This window comes from Pogona vitticeps, chromosome 1, assembly GCF_051106095.1.
Source record: "Pogona vitticeps strain Pit_001003342236 chromosome 1, PviZW2.1, whole genome shotgun sequence".
In the NCBI taxonomy this organism is placed as follows: Eukaryota; Metazoa; Chordata; class Lepidosauria; order Squamata; family Agamidae; genus Pogona; species Pogona vitticeps.
Window position 1 is genome coordinate 126,389,393 of NC_135783.1, and position 18,546 is coordinate 126,407,938.

Genomic DNA, 18,546 nt, shown 5'->3' on the forward strand with positions numbered 1-18,546 from the left:
AGAACGAGCTGAAATTTTTAGCATGTATACCTTACTGAAAAAGTGATGTCTACTTTGGCTTGGGCATGTCATGAAAATGGCTAACGGTCCAATTCCAAAAGATCTCCTGTACGGAGAATTAGCGCAGGGAAGTTGCCCCAGAGGGAGACCATAGCTGCGATACAAGGATATCTGCAAGCGGGATCTGAAGGCCTTAGGAATGGACCTCCACAGATGGGAAACCTTGACATCTGAGCGTTCAGCTTGGAGGCAGGCGGTGCATCATTGCCTCTCCCAATTTGAAGAGACACTTATCCAGCAGGCCGAGGCAAAGAGGCAGTCCTGAAACCAGCAAAATCAGGGAACTGGACGGGACAGATTGTATTTGTTTTCAGTGTGGAAGGGATTGTCACTCTTGAATTGGCCTCCTCAGCCACACTAGACACTGTTCCAAGTCCTCTATTCAGAGCATGTTACCATAGTCTCTCAAGACTGAAGGATGCCTTATCTGAAAATCTAATCTAATTGAAATCATCCTAAAGTCCCAAGGTGACATGGGCAGTGGGCAGAGGTTCAGGGGCTCCATTTGCACATTCAAAAGCACACTGGATCTAAATCAAAGTCCTTTCAATAAAAGAGTGACTCCAACCTCAGTTTTTGATGTTTTTAATGTAGTAGCATAAGTGGTGTGATGTCTTGTGACCAAATTGTTTATCTAAAGCCACAAGTTTTTTTATTTTTAAAAATAAGATTATTTGATCATTTAAAACAAAAACTCAATTTTAAAAATTTAAATTGTAATTTAAATTGTGATTTAAGTTGATTTTTTCCACCCTGGCTGATACCATTTGGATGCCCAACCTTAACAGACCCAGTTCAGTCCTGTGCAGGCCACTTCAATTGAGGCCATGTGGATAAACCGGTGGTTCCCACTGAGTGTGACAGATGCAGGTGGAGGGGCTGTAGTTGAAAGGTCAATTTACCTTTTACCTTTATACATAGAACCTCTTTCTTGGTCACTCATCAAACTACTATAGAACATGTTATCCATTTGTTATTAACTTTTGACATATTATTTGGAGCAGATTTTACCCAGTGACTTCTCTGTAATTGCATAAGTGATGTAGAACCCAAGGTTGGTTATTGAGGAGTGTGGATGAGCAAGTCCATGCTATTGTGTGGGTGCTTTGCTTCTCAAAGAAACAGGACATCAGTTTTGCACAGACATTTGTTTGAATTATAGATGCCTTATAAACACACACACACACACACACACACACACACACAGAGAGAGAGAGAGACCTTGGTTTGCTCTTGTCTGCAGCCCAGAAAATCTGTGGGGCCTGAAAATTTATCATCACTCTAGCTAGTGGAGGAAGAGAATCTGGGGGTGATTGAGCTGTCTGTGACACTAATTGCCCAGCATTTTCCTCAGCTGTAATGAACCCCTCTGGTTCCAGAAGTTCCTCTGCTTAACTCATGACAGATACATACTTGGAGGTCAAAGAGGACAGCAAGCAAACAACAGGAAGCAAACAAACAGGAAGAGGGAGCAGAGGTTTGCCTCAAGCCCAGAAAAAGATATGTTAGATGGTGCTGCCCATTCCCACTGAAACAACATTAAGTTGTGTGCAAGAAACTTACTGTACATAGTAAAAGAACTTACTGTACACATAAAGGAAACAGTGAACTAGCCTTCACTCAGAGTGGGAGGTGAGGAATCATAAGGAGGGTGTTATAAGGAGGTGTGATGACGGGGCGGGAGATGTAAATCCTTACTTGACATGTCCTCGCATCTGATCACAGGAAAAAAAGAACATCTTTGCGGTGGACCAAACGGTGAGACAAATGCTCATCTGATTGCACTCTAGGATTAGTGCACATATTTTCTTTTCTTTTATACAGTACAATATTTTCTGTAATATCTGTTTCCTCTTCCTTCTTAGAGCAATTTTGTCAATAATAAGAGGCCTCTTTTCTTGTCAGTGTTGCTGGTTTTGTGGAATTGAAAAATAGGCAAAACTGAATCTGTAACAAAGTTGCTATATTCAGCTTTATTATTGGTTTTTCTTTTTCTTTTTTATAAAAGGGGTTATAGAGCTATGGAGCTTTAAAAGTATAAAGTGGCAAGAGGAACTTATTAAATTATCAATTGATGTTTTATGATCAGATGATTTTAGCTGTGGCACTAGAGTTTGAGGATTACACTGTGGGTTTTCTGCAATTTTTATTCAACTTCACTGTCAGATCTTCTGGAAGGATTAATTCCCATTAATTTGTTTCCGAACTCCTGACATTTATGTATATTTCAAATTATTTTACGGGATTGTGCTTAGCATTTTACATCTGATATGTCTTTGGATGATGCACTAAAGTACCTTAAAAACCTTAATTCAGTTGCAAAATTCAGAATAGAACACCACCACCTCAAAAAAATTGGCTTTTATTGTAGCCACTGTCATTGATGTTCTTGTCATGGAGGAAGGGTTTCCCACTACCCCTTTTCTTCTGCAACCCCTTGTAGCTCTTGGAAAGCTATTAAAAGTCCCTGTTGAACAAAATGTAGCCCTTTTAACTGTTTACAAGATAATACTTGGTTGTTGGTCTGATTATGAGCTTGAAAATTCCTTCCTTTGTATACAATATGGTGTCATAAGTATTGAATCAATTATGGTTTTTCAAATTAATGGCGATCATCTCTTGCTGAAACAAAACTAAGTGATTGCATAGTAGAATTTTTATTTAGCAAGAGGAATATAAACAGTGGTTTCAATGGTATGTAGCTCGGCTTACTTTGTCCAGACTGGGTCCAGAATTTGCAGTCTATATCTGTATATAGTCACTGTAGTCTCTTAAGTGCTGTGTTACTAAAACAAGAACAACAACAACAAATGCATATCTTGATTGCTTGTATGGCACATTTATTCCTTACTATATTCTGTAATATTTGCTATCATTGGAAAGGGCACTTTAAAGTGGTTATATTTTCTAACCATCAAGGCATTATTGTCCAGGAGAGAAAAAGGTAGTCATGTGGTCCGTTCACAGAAACAAAAGTTATTCATTGAATGACACCTTTATTGGATTGTTAAAAGTTACAAACAAGGAGAACTTTCAAGTTCTTCCAGGACCCGTTACCATCAGACAAATATGGTTTATGGGGATTGAGGGGGGTGCTTCTTTTCTTACTTTCAAGACTGACATCTTTCCTGCACAGGATTCACCCAGAAAGGGCAGCAGAGACTCCAAACTGAACATGATTTTTCACAGTTCCTGTGCAGAATAGCATCTTTGCTGCTCAAGCTTTCTCAGCAAGGGCAGGGTTTCAACACAGGGCTTGTAAGTTTCCTGAGCAGAAGAGGAGGCAAAACCTGGCCATGGGAAGGAGAGGCACATGGTCAGGATTTTGGTTTTGTAAGAAGCCAGGAATTCTTGCTGGAGTTAGAAAGTAATAAACAAGACAAGTTTTCAGTTCTGGTAGGAGAATCATGGCATGGCAAGACTCAGAAAAGAGTCTCACAAAGAACTAGAAATTTTTTGAGTACTCACGTCCCCAGTATACAGCCTGCTTAAGAGTATTGTTTTGGGCGAAGGAGCAGGTGTGGATACAAAGGGGGGAAAGGGTTTTGTGGGAACGGGATGAATGAACGGAACATACGTCCAAAGGGATATATAGAGGAATGCTGGATGTGTAAGTGAAATAGACGAACAGTGAGCCTCTGATGGTGGGACAATTCCGGCTTTGCCCCCTCATCCCTCCCAATGCTAGCAGGTAGCTCTTAAAGGGAATAGATTTCTTAATAGAGAAACTATCATCTTATTCCTACATAAAGTGAAGTATCTCCCAATCCTTTTATAGGACTGAAGAAATTCTTAGATTTCTTGGTTACAAAGAGTTAATACATCTGGATATAGCAAGTATCATACTGTAGTGATATTCTTCTTTTCTTTTAAAATTATAAATAATTAATGCCTAAAACGAGTAATTTGATTCCCCCCCCCATTCATCACATCATTTTGAAAATTTTGGATAAACAATGATTTTGCTTTGTTAAACCCCAGTTTTCAAAGACAACTACTTTTCTCTATATTGACTTTTATAGAACGAAATCGTGTTGGGGCATAACGGAAATGGCATAATTCACGCTTGCAGTTTGCTGCTAATTTGTGGTTCCCTGCTTGGATTCCTGGTAATTGGCTATGTCACCTGACTGGTATGCAATGAGAAACCCAAGCAGGAAATATAATTAGTGGCATTTTGCCTTTGCAGGTTACACAATTTCCTTTCCACTAATGTAACTATGCAATGGGATTTGTGCTCTTATTTTATATATATATATATAGTGGTTATGAAAACAAACTTCCTGTCAAAATCTGAATTCTGTAAATACTGCTGTGGTGAGTAAGGTGACCATCCTGTGCAGGCTAAGTTGCAAGAACATCCCACTGAACATAACAAAACATGCATTGATTATGCATTGATGAAGATAGGAATACTGTATATTGCAAATACACTGCCAAGCATATACACTCCCAAATTGTATACCCACTAGTGTAAGTCCATCAGTGCAAATTTCAGCAGCAAATTGTCATTTCTAAAGAAGTTGGCATGGGCCTTTCTTATTGCACAGGAGTTGTATGGTTTGGTTCATGACAGCGGATACTAACTCTTGACCTGCAGCAGTTCTCCACTGAAATTTACACAACAAGCTTACACTGGTGTAATTTTTCATTTGGATTCTGGTCACTATATGATAAATAATTCTTGCAAAGCAAAAGCATACTCATGTATCCTATTGTTTTTTGAATAGGTGATAAAACTTGCCTTTGAAGAATTTGAATTGGAAAGAGGATATGACACCCTTACCGTAGGAGATGCGGGGAAAGTAGGAGATACAAGAACAGTGTTGTATGTGTAAGTACATAAGTTGATTCATTTCTCCATTCCTCTGTTTTGCTTGCTGGTTTGTTCCTTAGATAATGTGGTCTAAAGGACGGTGACCTCTCACAGTTGTCGACTCATTCTTCATGTGGCAAAGAACACCATGGTACCTCACCCCACACCCCAGATATAAAAATATGTTAGTGGAAATTGAACCTTATTTCAATACTGGTGAAGAGTCAGACCCTCCAGTGTACATGAGAAAAGCAGGCTAGCTTATAGAGATCACAAGACAGTTCATACAGTGCCTTCATCATATCTGTTCTTCATGTTTCAACATTTGCTAGCTGAGACATTTGTCTTCCTCTGCCCAAGGAGTTTGAAATAACTAGTTATAAATGCCACTAGCTACATACAATGAATTCCCTTTGCCAATAGCTACAGTGTAATTAAGTTATGATTGTAATTTAGCAAGTGGTAAATTCCCTCCCTTTGTTTTGTAACCATAACCTTTAATTACTTTTTATTTCTGTGGATATCAAGGGTGGAGAAGGATTCTCACATGCTTCATGGCCTGCTCTGTGCCTTTTGTTACTGTCTTGTGCTTTGTTGTTTTGAGGCAACAATGAAGTGAGTGGGAAGAGAATGTCTTTTGTACCACAGGCCACTGGTTTGTAGCATTCAAATGTTCCTTTGTGACCAGAATAGGATTATCGGCAACGATGTAGGCAGAGGTAGTGGTTGCTGAATTTTTATTGAGAAAACAACAGCATTCTCTCACTTCAGGAGAGGGACAAAAAGAGAGCAGGAGATCCACTGACATTCCCCCCATGTACCTCTGTAGACTTCTGTCTCCTGCTTCTCCTGTCTGCAGGCTGACGGGCTCAAGTGTTCCTGACCTTATTGTGAGCATGAGCAACCAGATGTGGCTTCACTTGCAGTCTGATGACAGCATTGGCTCACCTGGATTCAAAGCTGTTTACCAAGGTACTGTAAATCTCAGTTTTCATTTATAGTTGATCTAGTTGATCCTAACAAAGCTATTGCCCACTTGTGGATTTTGGATTCAGCTTTGTTCCCGTTGTTTGGAACAAACAAAAAAATAAGCTTACTCATGTAAGAGAACGCACTGGATGTGTTTTTGTTTGTTTGTTTCCATATTTGCCTACTGTCCTTTTTTAAATCACAGTTTTGTTTAGCCAAGGCCTACATTGCAAAGTATTCGCGAAGGCTTTCACGGCCGGGATCTAATGGTTGTTGTGGGTTTATTGGGCTCTTTGGCCATGTTCTGAAGGTTGTTCTTCCTGACATTTCGCCAGTCTCTGGACAGAGTTCCTACTCCAGTCCTCTGAAGATGCCGGCCACCGAGACTGGCGAAACATCAGGAAGAACAACCTTCAGAACACGGCCAAAGAGCCCAATAAACCCACAACAAACCTACATTGCAAAGTTTAAAGAAGTGGTTAATCTGAGGGATAACTGTGTTTTGATCCACATATTCTCCTGGGAAGGATGCACTGGGTTGGTTGGTTAAACCTACCCCTGTGTGAGGCACTTCTGTGAAGTTTTCACAGGTAAAGGCTGACAGGTTTCAACCCTGCTTACCTTAAGAGGAAATAAATAAATGTTCTGAAAATGAGACAATCATGTCTATCTTTTTATATTGACAGGTGAAATAATGTTATATTGTCTGGTGTTCAGGTTCATACATATGGGAAATGATTGCTTACGACAGTCCAAGATTCCTAAAGTTCACTTTTTCCCTTTTTTCATGCTATAGAAGTTCTGTTTACATAATTACTTGAATTATTATATTATAGATATACAGTATTTTTTTCCAGCATTCAAAGTAGAGGATTTTCTGCATGTGCTTACTGACATTTTCTTTTATTGTATACTGAAAATAAAGAATGTGCAGGTTCAATTTCAGGCATGCACAGATATTCTTCCTTTTGTTAAGGATTGGAGTTTTGAAGATTATAGCAGTAGCAGTGATGATGGTACCCTCCTCCTACTCCATCTTCACGTGAAAAAGTCCTTGCTTTCATGTCCCTGTACACTGTTAACTTGGTAAACAATTGGCCACAGCTTAGCGAAGCATCTACATATATTATCTCCCAACTGAAGACTGCTGTGTATGGGAGAGTAGAACCGATGTGGTCTTCTAGCATTATTTGAAACCATCCTGCTGCTCTGTCCCTTGAAGCTCATGCCTGAGCTTCTACTATAAATGCCATTTACTCAAGAGCTGTCTAGTTAAGCTTTGCTATGCTGCTGTCCTAGCAGCTTCCCTAAATGGCTAAGTAGTCACTCCTCAATCAGCCACAATGCATTAGGTAGTAAAAACATTGATGCAGCTATCCAAAATAAAAAGGCCATATAGAATCATGACAAATACCATTCACATTGCCATGTATGTTCGTCCAGGAAAGGCAAATAACATGGGAAAACTGAATTTGCCTTGGCATGGGGAGGAGCCTTCTCTATTCTTGCAAAATGGCCAAAATTGCCCTGGAAGTACCATAATATCTGGCCTTATAGATTCCCAACATGGAAGAAACTGCAGTGCCTACAGATATATGTAGAACTGCTCTTTTTGGGGGGAATGAATCATATGGAAGCAAGGGAGAGGGTCTGTGATCTTTGCTAGAATGCAGGTTCAGATCCGATGGAAAGTTCCACATAAGGGGCCTTACCCCTGTGGTTACATCACTCAGATGGATGTCCTTAATAGTGTGCTGATTCTAGGGTAAAACCCCTAGCGATTGTTTCATTTGGATGCACGCACACTGTTGGGGTATGTGAGCTGCAAAAATGTCTGTGGGTATGTCGGAAAAGAAGCTTTTACGAGCGTCCTATGGTTTCTTTGAGTTGTGGAGGATTTTGGAGAAAGGTTTGCTTGTAAAATATACACAGGAAAGCGTGCCATGGAAGACGGCCACCTTATTGATTCCAAGAAATTGCTTGCTAAAAAAAAAAGATGGAGAATGTGTGCACATGGAGCCCTAGATAACAGGTGTAAAGCCTGATAAGGCCGCACCTCACCTTTAAGGTAAGCGGAATTTGCCCTTTCAGGAGAAGCAAAGGGATAATCTACATTTGCTTAAAAGCAGAAATTCCCACAGGCATGCTGCTGTACCACTGAAAAGTTTTCTAACAAAGTTTTATACTACAAACACTGTATTTTAACAGTAGCCGTCTTGTATACTACAGCTAATCTTAATTTTGTGATATTTTCACGTCAGCATTGCATTTCTGCTATCTTTAAAACACTTATTTTTTTCTGGATAGTCTGAGTCGTCTGATCGTGTCCCGTATCATTTTTGCTGAACTCTAGGAAACATCATTTGGAGTATGTTAAAATATGCCTAATTATTTTCATTCACTTAAAAGGAAGTTTTTGTCCTATATTTGTTTCCTGAATTACTTCAAAAGAAAAGGATATGCTATTTAATAGCAACTAAGCTGGCTGGATAGCTCAGTGAGTTGGAGTGCCTGCTCACAGAGCCAGGCATTGGGAGTTTGCTTGTCCACTGTGCTTTCTGGGAGAAGAGTTAACCTGTGTAGCCTGGGAAAACTGCACAGTCCGAGAGTGGCCCCAGCAGACGGGAATGGTAAACATTTTTCTGAGTTCTTAACGCTTAGGAGTCAGGCTCGCCAGAAGTCAGAATTGACTCAACAGCACAGGATGCCAATGTATCTTTAAATGCAAGTGCCTGTTTCACCTGATACTAAATAGTGCGAACCCCAAATGGAAAAAAAAATGTTTACATTGCTGATTTCTGATGCTTGCAGATTTAGTTGGAAAGCAAGAGAGCCTAATGGTATAGGAATATATATTGTAAATACAATCATGGTCAAAAATATTGGCACCCTTGACTTTTCTTCTCTTTATTTTTTGTGTTGTTCCAACGCAAACCAAAGAAATGAACATGTGAGTACCAAAACATTTGCAACTGCAACAATTTTCTGAGATAAGGGTTGCATTTTCTGACAGAATTGCAAGGGTGCCAATATTTTTGGCCATTACTGCATTTGTTTATATTATAGACCAGGGGTCATCAACCCCCAGTCCGTGGCCTGGTGACGGTCCGTGGGCTTGCCAGAACTGGGCTGTGAATATGGCTCTCCCCCCAAACGCATGTGCGCAAGCGTAACATGGCCCCCGTGAGCATGACACACTCACTGCTAAGTGCAACACTCCCACTGCACTCACGCAGGGCCCCAAAAAGGTTAGGAACCACTGCTATAGACTACAAAGGTAAATAAGGACCAGAGCTTGAGGTAGGAGAAGTTTGAGAGAAATGCACAGATTTTGATAGGGCAGAGCTATCAGGGGCCCCCAGCTGAAATTTTGGCCTGGGGTGCTTCCCATTCCAGTCCATGAGATATTCCTGTTTCTACAAAACGTTTCTTTTGTCTAACTTGGTGACGCCAACTGCAGTGGTAATAACCACCATCCCTCTCTGCTCAGTCAAGGAAAGTTTTCAACTCCGTGATCCAAAGCATGGATCTCTCAGACACTTGTTAATGGCTTTAGGATTCAAATAGAGATTAAGGAAATGAGGCAAGCAGTTACTTTCCATGTCAGAGAATTAGCGTGTTATTTGTTTTGGTACACTTCCAGAGATGGTGCTTTCTGCATGTGAGCTGGAAATCCTGTTATAACAGAGCTCTGTTCCTGAGTATATATTGCAAGTGGGTGGGCCTGATCTTCTTTGGGACCCTCCTGGGACAAATGGGTAAAACTCCCCAGTTTTCCACACTAGGATTCCAGCGTAGATAAGTGCTCACTCTACAGTACAGATGAAGAAGCTAGCAGCTGCAGTTTTAAAGTAATTTGGCCTAGTTCCTCTCTCATTACCATGGGCTGGACCTGACCTTCTTGACCTTATGCCAGGCCTCCAGCTCCTTGCCAGGACCTCGGCTGCCATTGTAGGCAGATAGGCCCACCAGGATCCACCGACACAGAACAGAACTTACCACAGGAAATGACTGGGCCTGATTAAGGAGAAAGAACAAATCTCGGTTTTAGAAGATATGATACCTGTGAGGCCTGTGAGAACTTACCACAGGAAGCTCCACCCCAATATCTGGACCTAACCCGATCCTTTCATGTGTGTGATGGCTCTTCAAAAACAAATAGCTGCATCTACAGTGCCAAAAATGTGTTTCCAGGGTGGCTTCTTGAAAAATATGGCCTCACAGGTATCATATCTTCTAAAACCGAGATTTGTTCTTTCTCCTTAATCAGGCCCAGTCATTTCATTTGAGATGGGAGCTTTTTTGCGTGTGCTTTTTTTTTTTTTTTGCTTAAGGCTCATGTGTGATCTGCTGTCTGTGAGATGAAAATATTGACAGTTTTGAAACAAGTGGACAAACACAGGTATAATATGAGGTAGAAAAACATGCTATGATTAGGTCATAAACTGCATTAGAATTTCCTCAGATCTTAAAAAAAAATTGGACAGGTGTATAGATTTTTCCTTACCACTTAAAGACCTGCTGGATAGCTGAGTAGCTAAGGTCTCCCACTGTGGAGCCAGAGGCTGGGAGTTCAGTTCCTCACTGGGCCTCCTTGACAACGGCTGGATTCAATGATCCATAGGGTCCCTTCCGGCGCTGCAGTTCAAAGGTTGTTATTATTATTATTATAAAACAAAAATTTAAAAGCCTGTTGTAGTGAATATAAGTGAATCAGCTTTCAGCAAATTATAAATGCAATAATGTCATACAAGGAAAAAAATATACTGTTCTAGATAGTCTGACTACTTCTGTGAAATACGGACACACACACTTCTTTTTGAGCTGTCTAATTCTGAACGCATTGCACCTGTTGCTAAAACGTATTTCTGCAAACCATGTTTTGTGCAATTTGCCTTAGCTATTTAAGTAGCTATAGGGGGTAAATTAAAGTAGATTTCCATCGTGCTGTGCTGCTGTATAGCAAAAGCAAGCCTATTTTTAGAGGCACAGCTAAAGAATTCTTTGTCTAAGATGGCCCACATTTGCAACCTTTGCACATAAATTCATGTTTGACAGTGAAATGAGTTTTATTATATTTAGCTTTGTCTGCTTCCCAGTTTTAATAAGAATGATCAGAAAGCAATTTCACCTAATCTTTAACAAAATTATATTAACGTTTTAAAATTCTATCACTAGAATTTTGGGGGGAGGGGGATCAGTACAGCAATATCTGACTAGCTATCCTGTGCTGTCAAACTACATTCCCTAGATTCGAAATGGAAAAAAAGTTACAAAAACTCTTTGAGGCGTTGTTTAGGAATTCCTGCTTGCTGCTGCTTTTTTTTTTTTTTTTAAGGGGTTGCTCTTGATAACTATGGAGGTCCCTCCCAGTTGTACAGTTCTGTGATTTGATGCTTCTGTGAATTGCTCAAGGGAAGGTTTCACTTTTCCATCTTGTTTGCAATATAACCTGGCAGTCTATATTCCAAATAAATAATCCAGAAAATCCAAGATTGTAAAGCCTGTGATGATCAAGAGCTATTAACTTCAGTAGATTACAACCAGTATTTAACATCTGCTAATAATTATTTGGAGAGTTTGGATTGGGTGGGTGCAATGTTTAGCTTGGTCTACTGTTTGGTTTGCTTAATCCATTCTATCTTTAGAAAATTCTAGCAGTTAATTGATATGGTAATTAAAATGTTGAACTCATTTTTAGTTTTATTTGACTGGGCGTAACGTTTAGCTGAATTTCATTATTCCTTTCTCAGCTACGGTATGTCCCTTGCCCTGAGAAACATTTTGACTGTATTACAGCGTAATAGCCATGAGCAAATGTCTTCCATAGTTTCCTGATTTAATTGTAGTGACAATACGAGGTTTAGCTAGAATTAAGAGGGAAAGAAAAATAATAACAATTTCAGTTCTGTGTGTTTAAATTTGGAGAAACCCCCACCCCCTTTTACATTTTGTGTAACTTGTTTGGGAAATGGTTGTGTTGTGTGAGGATGTGTTGTGATAATCAATAGAAACACAAGGGGGAAGAAGAGTTTTTAGGGTTGGGAGCAGAACTAGCAATGAAAAGGATGCCAGCCATACGTTGGTTAAGATTCATTTAGAGAACCATGGAAAGCACCAAGCTGATATCCTGTACCAGTAGGGACCTGGACTAAGCTCTTACAACTTTTGTGATGAGACATTCTGCTGCAGACTATGTTCAAGGGACTGACACAAATATGCAAAGATTGGCCCTTGTCCGTAGACTCTTGTATTCCGTTGCTCATTTATTAATGTATTGTTTCCTTCATGAAATGGGGTTTGGTCAGGAAATCCTGAGGTGGAGAGCATAGCAGCTCCTTAAGAGGTTCTAACTCTGGCTTACTGCCCAATAAGATTCTCGGTTGGATGTAGTGTGTCTCAGACAGCAGACTAGCCCTTATATGGTGTCAGTAGATGCCAATAGATGCTACATCGCTTCTCAGGGCTTTCAAGTGCTCTTCCTTCTGGATCCATTCTCTGCCTGCTTTCAAGCCTCCACCATGAGTTTCACAGAATAAAAATGATGTAATAAATTAGTTCATTAATTTTACTCATCATCTACCTTCTTTCAGCTGGAGGGCCCAGAGCAGTGCACAACAGGAATATAAGAGAAATATACCTAAAAATATAAATTATAATATTAAATTGCCGTTAAAATAGATTATCGTATTAAAAGCAGGCATCAAATTAAAACAAATTGAAACCACTGCGAGAGAAGAACTATAACACAAACTATCAAAAGACCGTCCTCAGTAGCCGGTCATAGCCAGAGGCCTGTCCGAATAAGTGGATCTTTGCCCTTGGGAGAAGAGAGCTGGGAAAGAGCCGGTCTAGGTTCTCCCAGTCTGGTAGTTCCACAGTGTGGGATCAGCCATTAAAAAGACCCTCTCTGTAGCCAACACAAAATATTCCTGAGAGAAGTGTAGTGCTGAGAGCAAGGCAGCTCCCAAAGACCTTAAAATCGGGGGAGGCTCATATAGAGAAGGAGAGCCTTTTGGGCCCTACAGGTCTTTATGTGCCCCAAAACTGGCAGCCAGTGAAACGGTTCTAGTAAGAGATCTCTGTTCTCCCTGTAATGAGTTCTGGTTATTAGTCTGGCTACAGCATGTTGGGTTCCACTGAAGTTTCTGGACACTTTCTGAAGGCAGCTTGAAATAGTGCCTTTTACGTTAACCCAAGTGGATTGCATCTAAGACATGTGTCATCATAGAGAAATCAGACATTTACCAACCGGAAGATAGGCTTTAACTGTGTAAAACATACTCCCAATCACTACTGAAACTTGGCTGAAGAGTTGAATCTAGTAGCACATCTAAACTGTAAATCTGAGTTTTCAGGGGACATGAGAGCATCTGGTTTCAGTAGCAGACCAGATGAGGAAGAACAAATTGAGGCTTAATCAAGACAAGACAGAGATATTTCTGGTCAGTTAAAAGTCAGTTGAGGAAACAGGATCTGAGTCTGACCTAAAGATGAGGATCAATATGTTTGTCCTCATCTGGTCTGCCACTGAAACCTGATGCTGGTTTAGAACAGAAACAATTTCTTTGGATTTAGATGGAAAAGAGAGGTAGAATCGGGTTTTGTCAAGATATTAGTTGCACCAGGACAGCCTCTCCCAACAGTTTGAAGTATTTGTTGAATAGCAAGGAGGACAAGGCAGAATCTTGAGGGACCTCACAGGACAATGGCCAGGGTGTTGAACAGCTCCTTCTGAGATGACCTCTTGAGCTTTTGCAGAACAGCCCCTCCAAGTCTGCTAAAGAAGCAGTCCAGGAATGTGTTCAAAGCTGTTGAAAGGTCCAGGAATATATTTTTGCTCATTCAGTGTTGATTTAAATACAGCAGCAAAGCCAAATATTTCTGATCCAGTTTTCCAGTATAGTGGCACCCTTAGTCAGGAAGTTAGGCTTATTTAAAACAATATACAGTATCCTGTTTGATTGGCTTGCCCTTGTGACATAATAGTACTTTATTGTCTCATATAGACTTCCACATTTTTATTATTATTGTTGTTGTTTGTTTGTTTTGTGAATGACAGGTTTGCAGTAACTGTTGCTATAGCTTCAACCGTACTGGGAGGCAAAATCTCTGTATAAATAAGATAAAGGATAAAGTGTGTAATTCCTACCACCACTTTTATCATAAGGACAATTTAAAAGCAGTCTAACAAAATAAATAGACATATAATAACACTAGCTCAGAAGGATTATTCTTGGATTTCTAAAGTAAGTATTAAAGAGGGAGAATGAATGCTGGGCCTATATTTTGCATCCAATTCTATTATTTTCCTAATGTTGTAATGTAATTCTTGACCCACCCAAAAATTCTAAGATATTTCTTTCTTGGGCGTGTTTTGAGAAATATGTTTAGAAATACCTGTGTTCATAGGAAACATGCTCAAAAGCTTTCAACTAAATAAGCATTTAAGAGTAAGTTTCATGCAGTTTTAAGGACAAAACTGGCAAGTGTGAAATGGGGCGGGGGAAGCAAATAGCATTTTCATTCAGCATGAATTTATTGAGTGTACTTATTTGTCTTTCCATACTAATGTCTGATTGTACATCAGTCACTGTAAAGGTATGGGGAAGAAATAAATGAATAATTTATTAATAAATTAATAATTGAAAATATGGAAGAAGAGTAGCAAAATCTGCACATTTACCAATGTGTCAATTGAGCTGAGCACAGAGGGATAACTTCCATTCCTGGGACACGTATTTCTGAAACTCCTGACCATACGAAAAACAGGGTTTACATAGTTTTCAGTTTCTCCCATTCTTTGGGGAAAATAATTGTCTTGTAAATGACTCTATCAAAGTAAGACTCATCACAGCAACTGCTTTTTCCCCTTGAACAATATTATGTCAAATTTTTACAATAGCTTTTGAATTTTGTGATAGGTTTTCTTTTTTATTAGGAAGAGCAAGCAAGGAAAATTAGTTTGCCCTTCAGTCTCTGGAGCTTTCTGATGTGTGACACCTACATTCTGGTGATAAAAATCAAATACTAGACTTCAAATAAGCAGTACGTTAGCTTTTCATATTACTTCCCCTGTTCTCCTACTTTTTCATTTTCCAAATCATACTACTATTAGTAGCCAGGCTTTCAGAGAGCATGGCAGTGAATGATTTGACTAAATGAGATGGGTGACTGATACATCAGTACTTGTTCCCCAGGTCTGGATATTTTCATTAAGAATTTTCTCTCAGGAATTTCGCAAATGGATCTGTAGACAGTGATAAGTTGGTTAACATAATTTGAGGTTAGTGGATTTCTCAAGAAAAATTGACTCATAAAGAAAACAGTTTTGAATAGTTTTGAATACTTACTCCCTTGTTAAAAGAAGAGATGATGTAGGGCAATGGCTTAGATATAAAGTCTGATAGCATATATGTGTGAGCTGTAAAATATAACATGCCAGTCTTGTGATTAAATGATGAGAACATGTGTTTCCCACCCATGTAAGGGATCTTTGAACCATGGCGATAGTGCACTTTGACATGGGTTGGGTTCAAATTCACACAGAGCTATTTAACAGAGGATTTTTTGAGGGGGACACAGAAGGATTAAAATATACACAATGATTACATCCAGGAAGAGTGAAAAATACAGGAGAATAGCACAAAGGGCAAACAAATGTTTTTGTTGTTGTTTTGCTTCAGAAATATTATCAGCGAACATCAGCTTGAAGCAAAACTCCCAAGGGTGAGAGGAAAGAGGAGGGGAGCAGAAGCACAAAAGGAATAGCAATAAAAACCGCTCCCTAGAAAGGCACACACCAAAAGGGAGAAAATAGACAAGGGATCACCAATGCAAGTGGAGAGTGCTTATGAAGATAGACCCGGGGTGACAGAAATTATATCTCCTTAGTCTCATTAGCCTGTCTTGAAGCTGGGGAGCATGGGAACACAGATGGAGCAATGTAGGACATCTTAGGCAGAGGTCCCAAGAAACAACAGAACCAGGATTTCCTCTGTTTAATAATAGGCAACAGGATTATTGAACTAAATCCTGGACTCTGGGGAGTCAAAAAGCAATTCAGCTAGGCCTAGTCTCTGAGACACTTTGGGCCTTCTGTGAAGTCAGTTCCAAGGAAAATTGGTGCTCCCTCATAAAAACATTTTAAGGCTTCTTTAGGCAGAGATGGAATCAAGATGGAGGCCTGAACCGAAAGGATAAATATGGTCACTTCATGCTGCCATTGTAGCCATGATCTTGCATTTCCTTGCTTCGAAGACAGGGTGTGAAGGTCATCATACAGCAGGCATCCTAGATAGCTTCTAGAGCAGTGATGTGGGGCAGGAAACTGGATAGCATAGCACAATTATGCAGTAACTAGATGTGTCAGACAAAGATTCTCCTCAGCAATCTCCTCTGCAGCACTGAGTGAACAAATCCTTCTTTAATAGTCCACAGTCCTTTCTTAATTTCATCTGCATATTTTTACTTCCTTACTTTTTCTTCATCAAGAATTCTTGACTACTTTGTTATCATAAATGCTTTTATTAAGACCAGCTTAATTTCCGCACCAGTTGGCCAGTTATCTCTTGATCTTATTAATCATAATACTGAAAGAATTTGTGCTTCATCTTCACTTAATTGATAACCAATGAAGTCAAATCAAAATACAGCATAGAAATCTCAATATTGAGCTTGCCTTTGTGAAATATTGCATTGTTTAGATACTTATGTCTTGCTAAAATTTTCAGATGTTTGCATGCATAACATAAAAAAGGTATTTAGCTGATGTCTGGCAGACCTAAATTATTAGTCGGATCCCTGCTGTGTCCAGTCTGTACACTGTGTCATAGCAGACTACAGGTAACTGATGAAGTTCTAAGCTGTATCTCAGTTGTGTGTCTGGTCATGCACTCGTAACTGATACACAGCCTGGCGCCTTGTTAATTAGCTGCAGTTAGCCACAGCAAGTTCTGTAAATTTTATGCAAACACCACTAGGATTCTGGTCTTTGATTCTGATTCAATTCTAATTCTGGGAGATGTAGTCCGAAATGAGCAATGTTTCCAAAGTCTGAGAAAATCATGTTTCCGACACAGCAAACAGGCGGTGGTATTGGATGCCTTCTCCCTATCATAGGGATTTAGTACAATTTAGTACATTTCCTGCCACACTCCTCTCAAAATGTATCTCCCTGACTTTTAAGTGTCAACAAAAAACAACATAATTCAGGATGAGCCCATAAAGAATAGCTTAATTGTTTTATGCTGAAGAATTGCTTTGTAAGCCCTTGTTTAACTTCGTTGCTAGTTGCATTTGCCAGCTGTGATATTTAACAGTCCATCCCATCAACAGCTGTTAATTTCACATAGTGACAGCAATTGATTTGACACCAGAATGTCTCCACCTGTGGAGTACTGTATGCTCAAGAATAGTGCTTTACATCACTGTCTTCCTCCATTAATGAGTCAATAGATGCCAAGCTGACATTATTTATAGAAGAGGGGACCCCCCCCATGAGCCCTCATTACTAAAAAATGGAGAACTGCTTATTAAACAACCTACAGGAAGGAAACATGATGTACAGTTTCAGAGTTATTATCTATGGACCTACTATAGAAAATTGATTTGAAAGCTAACAAGTTCAGTTCCACTAGAACCAAAATCCTATACATTGCATATGCTGTCACGGGTACAAAACCATAAATTGCAATGGTGAGTTGCTGGTAATTAAGAAATTGATGCTTATATTCCTTTCCATGAGCCAATACATGCTATTGGTGTGCGAGAAGGAATGCCAGTGTCACCTTGACAGTGTTCACTGCTGCAATTCACGCTTTTGCACTTATGCCTCTGTATGTAAGTAATAGGGTTCTGTTCTCTGTGTAAAGAGGTGCGTGTTTAAACTAGCACAAGCCTGTGATATATCTGAAATTGAAACCTATTGCATTCAAATCCCCTGCGTTAATATTAATAAGCAAGTGAAATTGTGTTTCCTGGGAAGAATGATCCTCAAAGAAAGTCCTGTTCTGATATTTTCTGCAGTGGAAATTCATGCAATATTATATAGTAAAGACTTCTACATGCCAGAAAGGGTAATGAACTGCAATAAACAGGATGTTTGCAAAATTAGGACCTGCTGTGTAAGAAAATGATTGAGAAGATTGTGTCATTCTAGTGTACTAAATGATGCGTGTAAGTTTGAAAGAGCAAGGATTAGAGAGTTCACAATCTAAGACAAAGAAACATGCAGTGCAACCAGACCGTTTTAGGAAATAACAATAACAACAACAACAAAACGAACAAGCTGAAATAAGGAATTTAAAACTGTACATGGTATTCTTTTGAATGGATGCAAGTATAAGTGGTGCCTCGCTTAGCGATCGCTCTGTTGAGTGATGAAATCAATTAGCGATGGGGTTTTGGCCATCGCAAGAGTGATCGCTTTGCGATGATTGCGGGGAAGCGATAATGGCAAAGCGACCCTTTTTGAACAGCTGATCGGCGGTTTCAGAATGGCTGCCGGAAAAACAAAATGGCCACCCGCTGTGTGTCCTCGCTTTAGAGGCACCGAAAATGGCCACCCCATGGAGGATCTTCGCATAAGGTTAGTTTTGAAGCCCATAGGAATGCATTAAACACGTTTTAATGTGTTTCTATGGGCTTTTAGAAATCGCTTAGTGATTAAATCGCTTAGCAATGTTTTTCCTGGAACGGAT

General features: G+C 39.7%; 1 protein-coding gene across 2 annotated transcripts in view; it reads left to right on the forward strand.

Moving 5' to 3' along the window:
- The window catches only part of CSMD1 (CUB and Sushi multiple domains 1), a 1,337,717-nt gene that overhangs the window by 998,025 nt on the left and 321,146 nt on the right, over positions 1 to 18,546 (forward strand). Inside the window, exons 11-13 of one of the 2 annotated variants that reach the window (XM_078386602.1) lie at positions 4,083 to 4,169; positions 4,791 to 4,894; positions 5,736 to 5,848. In XM_078386602.1, coding sequence (XP_078242728.1) covers positions 4,083 to 4,169; positions 4,791 to 4,894; positions 5,736 to 5,848 — 304 coding nt within the window. The remainder of the gene's footprint in view (positions 1 to 4,082; positions 4,170 to 4,790; positions 4,895 to 5,735; positions 5,849 to 18,546) is intronic. The other variant, XM_020797818.3, reaches the window with a different exon arrangement.